The sequence below is a fragment of the Cygnus olor genome, chromosome 18 (genome assembly GCF_009769625.2).
Source record: "Cygnus olor isolate bCygOlo1 chromosome 18, bCygOlo1.pri.v2, whole genome shotgun sequence".
Classification (NCBI taxonomy): domain Eukaryota; kingdom Metazoa; phylum Chordata; class Aves; order Anseriformes; family Anatidae; genus Cygnus; species Cygnus olor.
Window position 1 is genome coordinate 5,127,710 of NC_049186.1, and position 17,465 is coordinate 5,145,174.

The window sequence follows — 17,465 nt, forward strand, 5'->3', positions numbered from 1 at the left end:
CGTTCATAAACAGCCCTTCTGCTGTTCTCTTGTTGGGTTTCTTCTGGGGTTTGACGGTCTTTTGTGTGATGACAGACCTGCTACGTATCACTGTTGGTGCTGGCATCCTGCCTACTACTTGGCTTGCTTATCCTAGCATCGAGGCAGGTGGGTCTGGCGCATGGAGCCGAAAGTGGTTGTGCTGCCTCTGGAACTGGAGGCATCGGGGAAAAGGGTAAACGCAGCTCCCGCAGAGAAAGTTTTGAGCCTTTTGGAAGAAATATTGTGGTTATATCCTTCCGGTGCGGGCGACTGGGAAGGCTCTGTTTACAGCTTTTCAGAGTTACCAGGCAGTGGTGGTGTTTGTATAAGATCGGCTTGTCAGTTTGGGTTCTTCGGGTACCATTCAATACAGAACACAGCGGTATGGCTCTGTGATAGGTTACGCATGTATTTAATCCAGCATGTGGTGGTCAAATGGCCCTCATACATCTTGAAATAAAAGAAACCATCACTGTACGCTTTGGGTTTTGCAGTAAGAGAACTCTGTAGCTAAACTACCCCAAATGCTGTCCTTGCAAGTGTGCTTACTGGAGTGTGAGCGTCGCTGCCTGGTTCGGGATGCTAAGAGGCTATCTGCGCGGTACTTGAACGAATAATTTGAGGAAGCGTTATAAAAATTGATGTCGATCTATACCCTGGTGGGATGTGGGAGGCGATGAAAACGCTTCCCCAATCTGGAAATGGGCTGTGGGAGGCTTCAGGTTTCCCACTCCGGTGGAGTCCTGACTCCAGCAGTTGGTCTAAAAGCCTAGCTGGCTGCCTCCCTTCCTCCCTTACTGAAACACGCTCTCAAGAAGGCAAGAAATACTCAGGTGCTTTGCTTCGATTCCGGATCCTGTCCTCAGATTATAGATTTACGTCTGATTTAGTAATGCAGGCTGTAGGCCAGGGCGTGGGCTAGGCTGAAATGCTGACGAAGCACGGCGGATTTTGGGCTGGGGATCAAGGAGAAGCGGTGCGTGCAGCAGCAGCGAGGTGAATTCAAAGGAGGATGTGAAAGAGTGTCCCTGGCACTCAGCTCCCGTGGTGCTTCCCAAAACGCCCCGGCTGTAATTAGTGTGTTTGCATTGGTGCATCACGCTGAGCTCTGCAAATACATTCACGAGCGGTGAAATGCAGCTGAAAGTTCTCCCCGATCAGCAGAAGGAAGCCTTAGCTGAATTTCTGGGAGGCCGAGCAAGCCTGGAACTGCCCTTCAGCCTCGTGGCCTCCCTGTCGGTGTGCTTAGGATATTAGCCCTTGTACAGCGTTTTGGTAGTGCGTTAGGTGGGAACTGCATTTTGTAGTTCCGAGCCCGTTAGTAACGCTTAATGAAAGAGCCCGCAAGCGGTGCTCTGAAGCGGTTCAGTGAAGGATCTCTGCTGGAAGGACATGGCTTGGTGAACTGGCCCGAAATGCCTGCAGATCCATCAGGCAATGCCTCCCCGTACCAGTAACGGGTCCTGGTGCCACAGCTCTGTGTGTGTAGGATCGGCACCGATGGCCTGGCTGCCTCTCCTGGTGCCAGCACTAGCTCCTCGCAGCAAGTGCTTTGTCAGGAAGCGGAGTGTGAGCGGTGCTGTGACTTCATCCGTGCCGTTTCTGATGTTTTGTGTTACCTGCATGGACCTGCAGGCTAATGAGTGCAGCAAGAGACTTTTCTTTTTAGGCAAGTGCTTGCTGCAATGAATTTGACACCAGAGCCCATTCCTGCTGGCTAGGTCTTCTCACCGTAGTGCTTCTTGCTTAAAATGCTCCAGGCCAAATGGGATTTCCATGGGTATTTAGGGAGCATCTTGGGTGGAAAAAAATGCAGAAAAAGGCACAGAAGCGCGGTGTGGTGCGCTGCTTCGTGTGCCTCCTGTCTCCCCTACTGCAGAGACTGGGTGTGGGTGGGAAGTGCTGTGTGATGCCAGCGGAGGATGAGGAAGGGGGCACTAGGTCAGGATGTCTGCGCCCCTTTTTGTGTTTGTAATCAGGGAGGGATCACCTGGCTGCTGTGTTTCAGGTCTACCAATGGCATTTTGCAAGTTTTCCAAGGAGGTTAACTCCATATGTGGAAGTGCCTCGGCATCCTCTGCTGAAAGCCTCTCCAGTCCAGAGGGATGGGGCGCTGTTTGTGTTTGTCATGTCATTTCTGACCTAGTGTCACCCGGGCTCACTAAATCCAGTATTTCTTTTTTTTTCCCCTCAGCTGAAGCTTGAAGATCGCTCTGTCGTCCCTCGAGATGTGGTCAGACACATGAGCTCCAGCGTAAGTGCTTTTTTCCTTGTCCCTTTTTGACCATAACGCTGCTGCATGGATTTCTGAGGCTTGCCAAATTGCCTGAATGGAACTGAACGGTAAAGCTTTGAGTGTGTTCTATTTTTAGTGTGTTTAATAGACCTAGCAGCATCCTTTGAAAATGAAATGCTGATAAGGCTGCCTCGCTGCTGCTGCGTATCTGCAAAGGTCTCCTGAGCAGGCAAGCCTGAATGTCAGGTAATGAGACAAGCAGCTCGTCTAAACCTGGCACCATTTAAGTTTTAAATCCAGTCAGTGTGAGCTGTGGGGAGTGTGGACCTGCTCTCCCTGACCTGATGGGGAAGCTGGAGCAGAGGCAGGTCGCTCGATCCCTGTGTGCCTTTTGGTGTGCCGTGGTAGAAAAACAGGAGGAAATATTTTCAGGGAGACCTCTTAATCTGCAGTGAGCACCATCTTGTCTGATTGCTCCCAGAAGAAATGCAGCAAATCCCAACTCTCCTGGAGCAAGACACACGCTGAAGTATCTGCCACAGCTAGGTTGGCAGAAAGCAAGCTGGTTCTTAATCGGCAGCCTGCGATCGTTACCTTTACTACTGCTGGATGCTATTTTAAGTCCTAGTCATTTTGTTCTAGTTTTACAGCACTTGTGCTCGTCAGAGACGCGTGGATTTGTTTTTTGTGGGGAATACTGGGAACACTGTTCCATATCGATTATCAAATGAGATGTGATCTCTTTAGGAGCTTAGCTGGGCTGGCAGTTCCTTGCTGCTGCTAACACCTAACCTGTAACCTCGAGCCATATGGCCTGCCATGTGTACGCTCGCATCTTCTCTTGACTTGCTTCCAGCAGCATAGCTACCGAGGCTGTGATGAAGCCGGCAGCTGGCCACGGCCTGCTGCAGTTGCACCACATGGCGTGCAGCCTGGTGCAGGGATGGAGAAGTCCCTTCTCTGACCTGGCTGGGTGCTTCAAATAAAGCCCTTTTATTTGTCAATTAAAGGGAAAAAAACAGTAAGCCCATCCCTTTTGCGTGGAATGTTCTGAGGAGAAGAAAAGAGTGAAAAAAACTTGAAGGGTAATTAGGAAAATGCTGAAACAAAGCATTTCCTTAAGAAATTGAATTCTTGTTTGAAATGGAAATTCGACTTCAAGATACCTTACTAAAACTGCAGCTTTATGAAAATGTTTCACTCCAAAACAAAGGACTGCTAGCAAATAGAAATATCAGCTGTTCACACTGCTGTCCCTGGCCCAGCTGGGCACTGTGGTTATCCTTGCTCAAAGAAGGATGTTTCGAGTCCTGCCTCTCAACTGTCTGTTCTCCAACGCTTGGTACTATCCTGAAAGCTTAAAATGACTTTGAGTTGCTTTCTTCTTGGCAAACGTGGATGTGCTTCTTTCGTTTGTGATTTCCATAGTCATCTAAGCAGAAATTGGCTTCTCTAGCTTGCTGCACGTGTATGGGTAGCTGCATTGGTGTGTCCCAGCAGGTGCACACTCCTTTCTTGTCTGTTTGCATGCTTAAACAACGGCATTTACTTGACCATTTGTACTAGTGGCTGGTAACGTCATGTTTTATTGATGGAATGGTGAGTGCATAACTCAGTTTTTCTCCCCTCTATTCAAAAGCATAGCAAATCTGAAGATGACTTACATTTCACCTTACCATCAAGTATATTTTAAATATCAGTGGTAAATGAAAAAATAAACCCCTTCCATCCCAAAGAAAACCTTTACTCATCAGATGTATTGCAAAAATTACCAAAGTCTTTAAAATAGAAAATTTGCAAGTGTCAGCCTGCCAAATTCAGGATGTGGGATGGTTGCCCTGCACCAGTTGGCCTGGCAAATGCACAATGTGGAACTTATTCTGTATTCACCACACTCTCCTCGGGCTTGTTTTTAACCTTGAGCGGGAAGGACTTGAAATCCTCTGTTCCTCAAGAGAAGAGAGCTGACTCAAATTCGTGTGCTTCTCGTCTAGCGTTGAGTGTGAGGAAAGAAAGCTTCAGGGTCTGAAGCGTAAAATGAGATCATTTTCCCTGAATGCGGTTGGGCCCCCACAGGTCTAATCCAGATGGATGAGGAATGGTGGCAGACTTCATTTTTCCAGGTGATACGCTAGCTTGGGGAAAAGATTTAGAAGTGGGTCTGTAATCTGTCAGACACCTGGGTTTTGTTGCTTCAAAGGCTGCCGGGCGCTGCTGTCCTCTCTAAAGGAAGGGATTAAGAGGGTGGCGTAATTAGAAGAGAGCATTGAGGGAATGAGTAGAAGGACAGGGGGCACAAAATGGGGGATGTGCTTGCTGAGCTGCTGTTCTCTCAGATGGGGTCACGAAATGAGTCGTTTTGCTGTCCGTGCACTGCTTAAATACTGAGTATCTCCACCGTGGCGTGTGCTGTTGTGGGTACCAGAAGAAGCAGGAAGAACATTTGGGGCGAAAACTGAATTTTGGTGCGAATGGGGCTGGAATCCATCGGCTCTGCTAGCAAGCCTGCAGTCCCCACAAAGATCAGTCACCTCCCCTTGCCAGTGCTGCTGGTGGGATTGAGGGGGGATTTTTTATATACCGAAACTGAAACGTGGGCTTGTTTCAGATGGTCCCTCCCTTATCTAATAGACAGATCAGGACAGTTGTGTTTGAGCAGGGCGGCGGGGAGCCGAGCTCTGGCCTGGAAGACGAGACAAGTTGGCGACGTCTCGCCTGGGGACCGCAGTGCTGAGCGCTGCTGTAACCTCCCGGAGTGATTCAGCAGAACCTCCCCACTGCAAGGCTGCCTGCCCTGTCGCAGGCTAATGTTTCATGTGACAGCAGAGTAAACAAACTGATATTAACAAAGGTTCAGTGGCAGGTGAGAGAGGAGAGCTGTGATTCAACAGTCCTGTAGCTTCTAAGGCTGCTCGCAGCGTTGATCCTTGCTTTCTTAGCAGTCACGTACAGAGCTCTGTTCCTGCTCAAGCATTTTAGTAACTGGAAGGGGAAGCGAGCTGAACAAACCCCGTGCTCCTGCCCATGACTAGGTAGCATCCAACTGCAGTAAATGGGAGCTGTGAGTACGAGGCACTGGGATACTGATGTGGTACTGGTTTCATTTGTTTGGCGCTGATGGCAAAAGGGTTTTTGCCATGGGAAACCTGGTGCTTTGTAAGTTGATACAGACAGGGTGACGGACTCGAATCCCAGAGTAGCAGCTTCCTTCATGCTCTGCCTGAAGGGAATCTTGAAGGGAATCTGCACCCAACATGGGCTGGGGGTAGGTGAAGAGCACAGGGCCTCCATAATCCGTCCTTAGCTGGAATCATTATTTGCACAGGGACATTGCAGCATGGAGAGAGAAACTCTGCTGCCTGCTCCTTAGCACCAATTCCTGTAATCTCTCCACAGACACAGCCTCCTCAGAAGGCCTGTGAGGACTCTTGCAGAGCAGACTGCTCTCAGCTGTCCTTGCTCAGGTGTTCCCTCAGCACCGTGAGGTCCCCGGGGCCGGCCGCGGGTACAGGCAGGCCTGCGGGGTGCTGCAGGGCACCTTTGGGTGCTCTCCAGGGAAAGGCAGGGTTTCAGCCCAGAGACAAGACGATCCACAGAAACCACAGGTGCTGGATTGTACCACGTCTCAGAGCTGCTGATAAAGGAAAAAAATCCTGAAATGCTTGGTGTAGGACAAGGGGGTTGGTTTTTTTGTTTTTTTTTTGTTGTTCTCTGGCTACAAAGCAATCTAAAACACAAATTAACCAAACCCTAAACTGCAACGGATGTGCTGAGGATGGATTTGAGCATATTTAAATAGCTTAAGGTAGAGGAAAGGCAGGGTAAGTGGTTGTGCTTTGGCTTTCAGAAGCCGTGAGCTTCAGCTGAGCAGGTGCCACTTGTGAGCAGGCCTCGCTCGTCTGCGGCTGGAGCCGTGCTGGCAGCAGCTGTGGTGAATCAGGCGTAGCTCTGGCAAAGCCTGCTCGGGGCTCTCTGAAGGTGAGAGAGAACAGCAGGGCTCTGTTGGGCTCCTCCTGGCTCTGCTGGGCCCTTCTGGCTCAGCCGGGCTCCTCCTGGCAGGCCTCGCGGGCCGCAAGCTGCGTCAGGCTTAGCCGCATCCATCGGCGCAGCTCCGTCTGGGAGAGGCTTCCTTTGCTTCCCAGCCTTTGTAGAAAGAAATGGCAGAAATCTGTGGGGCAGCTGGAAGGGACGAACCCCTGCTGCCTCGAGCTGTGCCAGCCCAGCTCTCCCAGCCTCCTGGCACAGCTCCGCTGGGGCAGCACGCGGGGACGCTGCTGTCCCCGACACCTCCGCGGGAGCTGTGGGTACAGGGTCAGTGCGGTGCGAGGAGGGGGCTTGCAGCAGGCAGGTGGAAAGGCAGACGGACAAGGGGGCTGAGCAATCTGTCCAGGAATTACCCTGGACTGCATGCATCTGCAGGGTGTCTTTGCTCAAACTGCCAGGCCCCGTGATGAGATGAGCACCAGCAAACTCGTGAGCTCCCCAAAGGGCTGCCGAGGGCTCTGGGTGAAAGCCTTGAATAAATATTTGATACGGTCAAAAGAACAGCGTGCTTATAAGCAAACCGAGCAAACAAATCCACTTCTCACGGGGCATAAGCCCTTCAAGTGTTATGCTCAAGTCCTGTTGGAGCAGTGACCTTGATGTTTGAGATACGGACAGCTTCAGGAGTTGCTGTCGGATTGCCTCAGCCAGCTTTCATAGTGGACTCTGGTCTTTAATAAATAAAAGTACGGATTGTCCCAGCTGTCAGCAGGCCAGGGCAGCTGCCACATTTGACAGTGTTTGGGTTAGCAGCCCTTCCTTGCAGGCCTCTGCCATATGTGTAAGTAACGTGCACACTGCGTGCTCCCTGCCAAGCAAGCCCCAGAAGGCTCTTGACAGCATGCGGTATTTTTCTTGGGGACAGAAAAAAATAAATACAACTTTTTTAGCAAAGTGATGGAGATAATGACAGCCGTCTCATAATTGGACCAACTGTAAATTATCTGGCTTGAAACCTTGAAATCCGAAAGGTGCCAGATTTTTGCATAGCAGCAAGTGAAGGCCGTTGATAAAGTCCTCCAAAATTGAGCTTTAAATGAGATGTCACAGATTGCTTTAAAGAATTCTTGTGTTCTGGGGTTGATGTACCCTGCCTTTGTTGTTTCAGGGCAATATCTGCATGATGGTCCTACGGAATTGCAAAGATCTGCTCGCTTGTGTAGACTAAACAGCCAGGCAGATTTGAAAGCAAATAAATTCTAATCACCTGACAGTGTTGTCTTATTTGACCAGATACCAGAGTCTCTGGGCTGCTTCATTAGCAGCCATTGCAAATTTTAACTGGGAAGAAAATGGCACAGGTCTTTAATAGCAATGTCAGCCGCGGAGTTGTTTTAAGATCACGTGAAATCCCCCATCAGAGCAAGGATCTGAGTGCTGAGGGGAGGGCACTCAGACTCTACTCCTGAGACTTGTTTCTGTACCTCCTGTCTGTGCATAGAGCATGTACATGTGTATGTAGGGCCTTTTCTAGGTTATAACCCCTTTTTCTCTTTTGTGATTTCAGGACAGCCAGTGTGGGACTGTGATTGATGTCAACATAGAGTGTGCTGTGAAGCTGGTGGGAACCAACTGCATCCTCTACCCTGTCAACAGCAAAGACCTGCAACATATCTGGGTGAGAATGCAGCCAAAATAAGCATTGGAGCCAGAGCTCTGTTGTTTAGAGGGATGCTGCTGTATTCTAAGCAATGCATGCAAGGGAAGCAGCCATATTGTGCAAGATGCATCTGCAGCTTGGTTTTATTTTAGGCATACTGAAAACATCCTCCCTCCAAGAAGATGCAGTAGCTCCTCTTCTCCCCATCTGTTCTGTGTTTCTGATCACATTGCTGAGATCAAATTGGCTTGGAGGGCTAGGTTGTGATTAAATTGGGTGAGAGCTTCTGTGCTGAGATTGGTGCCGGATTGGGGCAGCCCCATTGTACCGGCACAGTGCTTTCGAGCTGCAATATCATTTCTGGTTAAACAGGCTATAAAAATGCTAAGAGGAGTCAAGCTGAAACTGCAACGTACCTGGTTCTCTCACTTGAGTGGGTGGAGGGGTTTTCAGGTGTTAAGTGGTATAGGTTTTTATCATCCTGGTTGCTCTGAGAAAAAAATGATTTGGGAGCGAACAGGCGGAGTGTCAGAACCCTTCTCAAGGAACGTCCTGTGGAAAGGCAGGGGGATACAGGCTTCTCTGCCCGGGATTAGGCTCAGTGATGAAAATAAATAACAATTAGTTGTTAAAATCAGCTGATGACAAGTGCAAGTATGCCCCTCCTTTGCAGAGTAGCTTTTGAACAGAATGGGACACTTGACATAGCAAGTTTAAGATCTGAGGAAAAATCCCACAGAGTCAGAGCTTTTTAAATGGAGAATTCAGGCTATGTTCTGACTGTCGAACAAACTCCTCAATGTATCTTAATTCTAGCTTACAGCGAGGTCTGCAGTTGCTGCCCTAATCCCCTTTTGGGATTGCTATCCAGTCTGTGTTGTGTGAGAATTTACTTGATGGCTCAAAGTACAAGGGCTGCTATTTATAAGGTTTGTTTTCTGTTTTCTTTGTAGCCCTTCATGTATGGTGACTACATAGCCTATGACTGCTGGCTGGGCAAGGTCTATGATTTGAAGAACCAGGTCATCCTCAAGCTTTCCAATGGAGCCAGGTACTTCTTTCTGTTGAATACTCTCCCCCTTAAGTTTCATGATCCTGATCTATTTTAGGAGAACTAGAAACAGGCTGGGCTTCCCATTCACATACTGTTAATTTATCTGCTTGTTATATCTTCAGATGCAGAGTAAGAATACATCTTTCTCTGCAATCATCGAGGTTCACTGATCACCCTCTGGAAAATGTGTTATCTGAAAGGTGTCATTTTTTTCAGTGCCAGCAGATCAGTTCTCCAGAACTAAAATATGTTAATATTACTGCTCTTCTGCCCTGGAAAAATGGCTGGTTAAGACAGATCACGTATTCCAAACCCCAGTAGGAGAGCATACCTTCACTGAGATGCAGGGAGGGAAGCTTCTTACCTTTAAACATCTGCGAAAACGTGGAAAATTGCAGGCTAGTGCTTTTTATTAAAGCTGAAAAAGCAGCTCAAGATGGAACTTGAGCTGTTAAGGTCAGCCTTGCTTTATCTTCACTGTTATTTGCAACAGCATTAGGAATGTTGTTTTTTAATGAAGATGTAATCGAAAGTCGTAACTCTAGAAGGAGATTTAACCAGGAACATTGGAACAAATATCTCATTACCTTAATTTATGGTTCTGCAAAGCTAATAAAATGATTTGAATTTGGTTTCTTGTGCGTGTCAGACAGTTACTTGTAAACTAAAACCTTCTGAACTCATTAGGTTCACTGTTACTGAGGCCTGTCTTGTCCAACAAACTTTGTTATTGATGCAAGGGAATTAGTGGGGGGCCAAAAGGCACATGGGTCATGCAGCTGGGAAACAACCCATCTGTCTTGTAAATTGAATGATGACAATTTTAAATACATAAATGAGTTTTAAAAAGCTTGCAGCCAGCTCTGCATCTTTCTCAGAGAAGTGAGCAATGCAAGAGCTATAACAGATTATTGGTGGATGCTTCTGTGATGTTTTTGATTTTTAGCTTTTGGTTAATCCAGACTGGAAGGCTCTTAAAAACATGTTAAACTGGGAGTGGAAAATAGCTGCACTTCTCTCTCTGTACTGTCTGCAGTTACTGGTGGAATTTAAAACCTTGCTTGGTGTCTGTTACCAGCTCATGCGTAGCTGTGTCAAATGAGGTAACTGTTTTCAAAATCTCTTCCTAATGAATCATTTGAAATCCCACCAGAACTTGCTCTGGAAATGAAGCTATTACTGAAGCAAGCATACCCAAATTGCCTTTAGTTTCCAGTGGCAGTGTGAATAACAAACGGGACATTTGCAGCAGACAAATCTTGTCCAGTGCCCTGCGTATTACTTAATTTATTTTTTTAACTTGCTGAATGGAGCCTTTTAATACCAGGCAGTGTTTTTTATAGCTTGTCCGTAGCCAGCTCTGCTCTGGACCATAAAGGCTCAGCAATATGCTGCTGGGCATATGGGCAGAGTTGCTCAGGCAGCAGCTGTTAATTTGGTGCTGTTTGCTTTTGAGGTGGATGGCTCTGGAAGTGTGACCGTGTCTCTTCTGTTTTCCAGGTGTTCTATGAGTACAGAAGATGGAGCCAAGCTGTATGACGTTTGTCCTCACGTCAGTGACTCGGTGAGCTTCTGGTTCTCCCGAGAGTCCTTCTGATCAGCTTGTTGCGTAGGAGGGAGGGCGGAAGGCAAAACTGTAGTCGTTCATTAATGTTAAAAATTAAATGATGCATCACAGCTGAAAATCACTTAACTAGATCTTCTCTGGAAATAAATGTAATAGGATGTAGCTTAAAGGTAATGTTAATGAGCAGGTTTTGAGGAGGTATTACAATTAGTGCATATCCAGCTGCATTCTTTGCAAACAGCTTGCATAACATGCAGTCAGATGGCTGGTGTCAAGGCAGTTCCCTGTCTCTTCATTACATCTGTACGTGCTTGAAAAGGCCCTTGCTCCATTTAATACTTTCAAATTTCATGATTTCTTCTGGAAAAGGGCATCTCATTTAAAAGATGTTCTAGATTGTGTAAAACACTGTCTATTGCTGTTGTAGTCCATTGCATTCCCTGAATGGAGTCCTGCCATCATACTGGCATTTTCCAAATCAGGTGATGGGGAAGGTTTTGCTAGCCTGTCAGCTGAAACGTGGGGTTCCCTGTGTGATGGTGGAATCTAGATTTCCTTACCTTCCAAGGCAGACAATAGCTTGCTTGTCCTCCCAAATAGCATCAGCAGGGCCTCGCTGCATTCCCAGCAGCTTTACTGGGAATTGACTGAGAATGACATAATTCTTAAAAACTAACATTACAGTCAGCCCTTATCCTTCCCTGTCTTCAAAGCAAAGATCTAAAACTTCATTTCTGTTTGCCTATTTCTTCAGAGTAAATGGAATATCATTTTAATAGGATGCGCTGCTGTGGTTTCTTGTCCTGTACAGAAAAGCGTGGTCTGTTGCTAGACGTTCTCCAGTATTTTAGTCTCTGCTGCTTTGGGCTGTACAGCATGTTTTGTGCTTGTTAATTTGATGTTGTAGCAGCATCCAGCTTTTAGGTACCTGGTTTTGAGATTTATTTTTTTTTTTGGAGTCAGGCTGCCTTTAAAGTGCACGTAGTCTTCTAGAGGCTTGCAGTTTCACCTGAGACGTGAGTTGTCTCCGGTGTTACTCGGTCCTGTGCTCGGAATTGCTGTGTTGGAAACATGCCTGATTTAGATCTTGTCGCACTGCTCTTATCCTTTTTGACAAATTACAAGACTCCATACATTTTTATACTCTGTATTCTCTCTACTCTAAACTGCTCTGTCCGCCCCCACGTTCTGAGTCTTTGGCTCTTCAAATCACTCTAAATATCAGCGGAAAAGCGTTCTAGGGAAGTAATTGTTTTGTTTACAGTCATGTTTTGTTTTCAGAGGGCTGTCGCATTAACTAATCCACCTAAGACAGAAGGAATACTCACAAACTTAATTTGACAAACAGAGGAGTGAAGGCAGGATCCCTCTGGCTGCCGGAAAGCTGCAGGTGCTCGAACTGGAGCATGGCAAAGACGGGGTGTCCCTCCGCAGGGTTGGGCCTACCTCGGCTGCCTTGTTACTGAGAACGTTTGTGTGAAATCCATATCTCTTGTTTCTTGCAAGTACCTTTGCTTCTCCCACACTGAGTCATAATCCCGTATGAATGTGTGATAGAGTAGGTTGCTATAGAAACTGCTAGGTTGATTTCGGGAGGAGAATGAACTTTAAGAGATGGGCAACTTGCAAGCGAGACTTTTTCCCCTCTGATTAGTCTTACTGATCACGGATGAGGGAAGAGAAATGTTGGAATCTTAAAACTCAAGCCCTTTATGTTTTTTTTTTCCTCCCTTTCCCCTACAGGGTCTTTTCTTTGATGATTCATATGGCTTTTATCCTGGGCAAGTCCTCATCGGGCCTTCTAAAGTCTTTTCCAGTGTGCAGTGGCTCTCGGGTGTGAAGCCCGTTCTGAGCACAAAAAGCAAGTTCAGAGTGGTGGTGGAAGAGGTAAGGATTGACGAGCTGATACACGGCCACTTTCTGCACAGAATGGGTCCTTGGCTGGCGTTTTGGCGCAGAGTCAGCTTGCCATGGTAACGTTCCCAGAGCAAACGCGCTGGGGCTCTGTTCTTCTGCAGTGACAAATTTCTCGTTGGGGACTAACAGGACTTTGGAGCAGGGTTTGGCTTTTCCTCCCGAGGGTCCCTGCTGGCACCCCGTGAGATGATCCTGTGCCAGTACACTTAAAGGCCTGTATGGCTGATCGTTAGGGTACTGGAAGCACCTCTTCTATTGAAACTTAATGTTACATGCTGTCCAAAAAGGGAGAAATGTTGCTGACTCCGTGCTGAAAGAGGGAGCAGCTCCAAGTCCATTAGCATGTCTCTTTGTGACATTGGGCTGCTGATTTGTAGGTACTGTAGCTTCCTTCCAAAGCCAGATGTCTGTCTTAAAGTTTAAAAACTGTAGGAGATCTCAGTGTTGCCCAGAGCCATGCTATGGGATTGCTGCAGTGGCTCTGGATGCACTGAAATGCGCTTTGCCATCTTAAGTGACAAAAGCAGGTTTGCTGCTTTCTTGTGCTGAAGCTTTCAGATCCTCAACACTGGTGTAGGAAAGCCTCTGAAAAATTAATTGTCTTTGTCTCTCTTTACATTGCAGGTGCAGGTGGTAGAACTAAAAGTTACTTGGATCACTAAAAGCTTTTGTCCTGGAGGTACTGACAGTGTGAGCCCACCCCCCTCTGTGATCAGCCAGGAGAACCTGTCCAGGTGAGGGCAGTTGAAAATCTCTTCTCTGCACAAACTGGGGGTGACATGCCTGCAGCTGATCAGACACAAAGCTGCCGTTTGCAGTTCTTTTCTGCCTTGTTATTTGCCTGTATTCCAGAGGTTCAAAAAGGTGAAGGAATAGCTTCCAAATGAGTTGAGCAGGCCCTTGAGTTACCACTACAAGGGCTAGCATCCTGCTGTTCTCTCCAAGTGCTTTCCAGCCAACAAGTGCATAGAGGAAAGTGGTGTCTAGCAACTGCTCACTTCTTCCCTGTTCTTCCATTTGTGCCTGAAGCAGGCTTCACCTTTTAAATGTGTGTGTGCAGCAGGCAGTAAAGTGTCCTGCTGTAGACACGAGCTGTTGCTGAAGGAGCATCTGGTGCCCTCTGCAGGCTGCAGCTGCAAAGATGAGCTGGACAAAATTCAGACAGAAAAGTCAGATGAGTAATAGCACAATGCAGCACAGTCCTGTCTGGAGCTCCGAGGGAGTCTGGAGGAGGGGAGCTCTCCGAAGACAGCAAAAAACAATGCCAACTTCAAATGCCTCTTGGCAGCTGTTGCTGGGGGGGGAACCAGAGGGAGAGCAGCAACTGGTGTCCCACCCAAACCCTTTGTATCCCCACCCGCTCCCTAGTGAGATTTTCCCATTCCTCCTTTATAATTGTGTGCCTGGGAAGGATTTGGTGCGGTTTTAGCTTCTGGCACCCCAGAAGAAGCCTCAGTGGCATGAGGATATGGTCGCAGCTAGGTTCTGTTACTGCTTTTGCACTTTGCTCATGGCTCTCCTCCCGTCCTACCAGGGTAAAGCGTCTGGGGTGCTTCGACCATGCCAAAGGCAGCTCGGGGAGAGGTGCCTCTATGTGTTCCCAGACAAAGTGGAGCCTGCAAAAATCACCTGTGAATGCCCAGAGAGGAACTGCGTCCTGGGTGAAGGATCGGTTGCCAAAAAGGTGAGCTGAGAGGTGGAGGGAGGGAGATGTGACTTCTCAAATCATTTCTGATCGCTGCGGCTTTTAAGGCAGAGATCTTCCTGGTAGTCATGTGGTCTGAAATGCCGCTCCTGGAGCAGTTGTTGTAAAGAGTAATGGCTTGTTGTTGCCAGCAACGAAGTCACCTTGTGCAGCAATTTCACTGCCCGGGCGAGGCATGCAGCTAATGCCCCCAGAGAACATGAACAGGACGCTGAACACAGAGGTGTCACCTTGCAGGGTTGAAGCTGTGCTCTGACAGCCCGGACTTGGGCGCATGTCGCTTTCATTAACATAACCTCAAATTTTTAATGGAGCTGAACTATTCAGGTAAATCCTTGCTACAGTGATACAAAGAAGCCTTCCCTTCCTAGGCCTAATGAGTCAGGCTATGATTCCTACACCCTGGCTGTAGAGCAGCGGTGTTCCTAGAATAACAGGATATCAGCAGTGTGGACGGTGACCTCCCCGCACAGCTGCGTCTGTTACACAGATTAATGCTGCAGCCTGTTGTGACCTTCCATCACAAAAAGTTCAGAGCTCGCTTAAAATAGCCTGAAAGAGCCAAACTGCCTTCCTACAGACAAGTCTGATGCTGCTCAAGAGCTGGCTGGTATTTGCTTCTGAGCAGAGCAGTGCTGAGATGGCTGCAGTGTGCTGTCGCCAGCATGACTTGCTGGTTTGCAGAATACTCCGGTGTAGTGAAATGTGCAGAGGCCCATGGGGTGCTGTATCCTTCTGTACGAAGCTACCTATTCCTAGGTAGCTTGCTGAGTGTACAAGCATGTTGTCTGACCCAGGTCTGCTTTCTGTAGGTGAGGAGGCTGCTGAAGAAGCAGATAGTGAAGATCATGTCGTGCTCCCCAGAGTCTCAGGGTACCACTGAAGCCCCTGACAAAGAGTCTGCTACAGCCGCTGACCAGAAAGCAGAAGACGTTAAGCCTGGATCGAAGTGTGAGCTGGAGGACTCTTCCAACAGCGCACCGAGTGCAGGGGAGAGAAAGGAGGAGCAGCCTGAAGAAACGGGGAAAGAGAAAGGGGGAGCAGCAGCGCGACAGCAGCAGCCTCCCTACCTGCTGAAAGACGAGGCATCGTCTGACTACCGGCTTCAGTCCATGGAGCAAGATGCTGATGACGAGGCAGCCGATGACACCGATGATACTAGCTCTGTCACCTCTTCTGCCAGCTCTACCGCCTCGTCCCAGAGCGGCAGCGGCACCGGCCGCAAGAAGAGCATCCCCCTCTCTATCAAAAACCTGAAGCGGAAGCACAAGAAGAAGAAGACCAAGATTTCAAGAGAGTTTAAGCCAGGAGACAGGTGAGCTGGCTTTCCAAACTCAGGTATATGTGCCAAAATCTCCTTTATCAAAGCTCTCAGATGTTAACCACCTCCTCAGCTTGGGTGGAAGCTGATGGTGTGCCTCGTGTTAGGACACTGCTTGGTAGTCACCAGCAGTGATCGTTTTGTGATAACTGAGCAGTGACCTGTGTGAAATCAGCTTGGTCTCCGTCCAACTCGTGATGAAACTGGGGCCACGTGATTTGACACCGATGCTACTCTGTTTCTGCTGTGCCTCCGGGCATCGCCGGAATATCTGTGCTGCGCTAGGCTCTGTACGCAGAGAAGGAGGCGTATAAAGATTGCACAGCTTAACGTGACACTAATTGGCCACCTCGCTGGCAGCTTCTGCAGAGAGGCTGAGGACAGACCACGACAGTGTGAACGGACAGGTAGTCTTCATAGAGGGCTGCCTGCAGAGCTCAGGGAGGTCTGTGCTGGCAGGGGTTCGTACTGCAGTGCTCTCTGCTTTATCCTTACCCTGCTCTGTAGAGGTATCTGCAACCTTTGCTAGCAATATGCCTCTAATTGTTTTTTTAATGATCAAAATGCACTCCTTGAGAGCCTCAGGAGAATTGATTTCAGTAGCTTGGCGGATTGCATGTGTCTGCCCGTTTCTAGAAATACCTAACTCAGCATTTTCCCCTTTTTCTGAATTGGAGAATGTTTAAGCCGTGTTTAGGGGAAGCACGGGCACCTGACAGCTGGCTAGCCTACCTTGCTAGCTTCCCTGGGCTACTTAATTGTATAAAAACTCTGCATTACTTTATTTCTGATGCAGAGATGTGAGAATCCTCTCAGAAAAGTGACGTTACCAGGATTTAAGAGACCCAGTAGTTTGAGAATGCCTTGAGCTTCATTCTCATTTTGTTTATTTTAGCTTTGCCTGTATACAAGGAGAGCTGTTTCTTTACTCCTTGCAGGTTTTGGAGAAACTGTGTTTGAAGGTCACAATGCTCAGCAGAGCAGTATTCGTAGAATCATAGAATGGTTTGGGTTGGAAGGGACCTTGAAGTTCCTCTCATTCCAACCCCCTGCCATGGGCAGGGACACCTCCCACCAGCCCAGGCTGCCCCCAGCCCCACCCAGCCTGGCCTTGGGCACCGCCAGGGATGGGGCAGCCACAGCTCCTCTGGGCAGCCTGTGCCAGTGCCTCACCGCCCTCCGAGTGAAGCTCGGTACGAGTGGTCTTCACTGCTTGAATATTCAGAGGAAGCTGGTGAGGCCCCCAGGAGGTGTGCTGCCAAGCGCTGCAGAGAAAAGCAAAGCCGATGAGCTTGCTGCAGTCGCTCACCAGATCCGGTGTGTCAGCTCGTGGGCATCTCCAGCTGCAGGGTGCCAGCTCAGCACGTGGCTTTTCCATCATTTAGTGACCTGCTGCAGCTCCCCGGCCAGCCTGCACACCTCTGGTTGTCTCTTAGTGAGGACGCATCCTGATTTTTACTAGTGCCCAGGAGCGATGGAGCATTGAAAATGAGTTGTGAAGCAGCATAAACAGCTCTGCAGACAGGACCAGACCGTGTACCCTGGCCTTTCCCCTCTCCCATCCTCAGCTGTGCATCCCCTACAAGACAAGGAATCCTCCCTTGGCGTGTCACCCACCACACTTGACCTCCTACAGACTTCCTTCCCTGATAAGCTCTGCTGTCGGGTGCTGGCCCTGCCAGAAATTTTGGATTATTTCCACTTCAGAACATTTTACTGCCGACACGCATAAAAACGGGTGGGCGAAAACAGCCTATTGTATCCGCTTTATGGTTTGACTTGAACCCAACACAAATGCAGCACTTGTGTTGTGTCTGCAAGGCCTGGCCAGCCAAATAAAGGCTGTATTTAAGATCAGCATGGAATTGAAAAGACAAGTTGCGTGGAGCCAGGCAGAATGGAGCTGCAGGCTATCTGGACAGGCTTTTCTAAAGAACCCTCCACCATATTCATGTCTCCTACAGCGTGGAATAAATTCCGACTGTCATGCTTCACGGTGG

At 48.4% G+C, this 17,465-nt stretch overlaps 1 protein-coding gene across 1 annotated transcript in view; it reads left to right on the forward strand.

The window, feature by feature from the left end:
* UBE2O (ubiquitin conjugating enzyme E2 O) overlaps positions 1-17,465 on the forward strand; it is a 62,746-nt gene that overhangs the window by 29,225 nt on the left and 16,056 nt on the right. Inside the window, 9 exon segments of the mRNA XM_040577773.1 lie at positions 2,216-2,275; positions 7,809-7,919; positions 8,855-8,952; positions 10,456-10,519; positions 12,266-12,409; positions 13,064-13,173; positions 13,974-13,999; positions 14,002-14,123; positions 14,957-15,459. Coding sequence (XP_040433707.1) covers positions 2,216-2,275; positions 7,809-7,919; positions 8,855-8,952; positions 10,456-10,519; positions 12,266-12,409; positions 13,064-13,173; positions 13,974-13,999; positions 14,002-14,123; positions 14,957-15,459 — 1,238 coding nt within the window.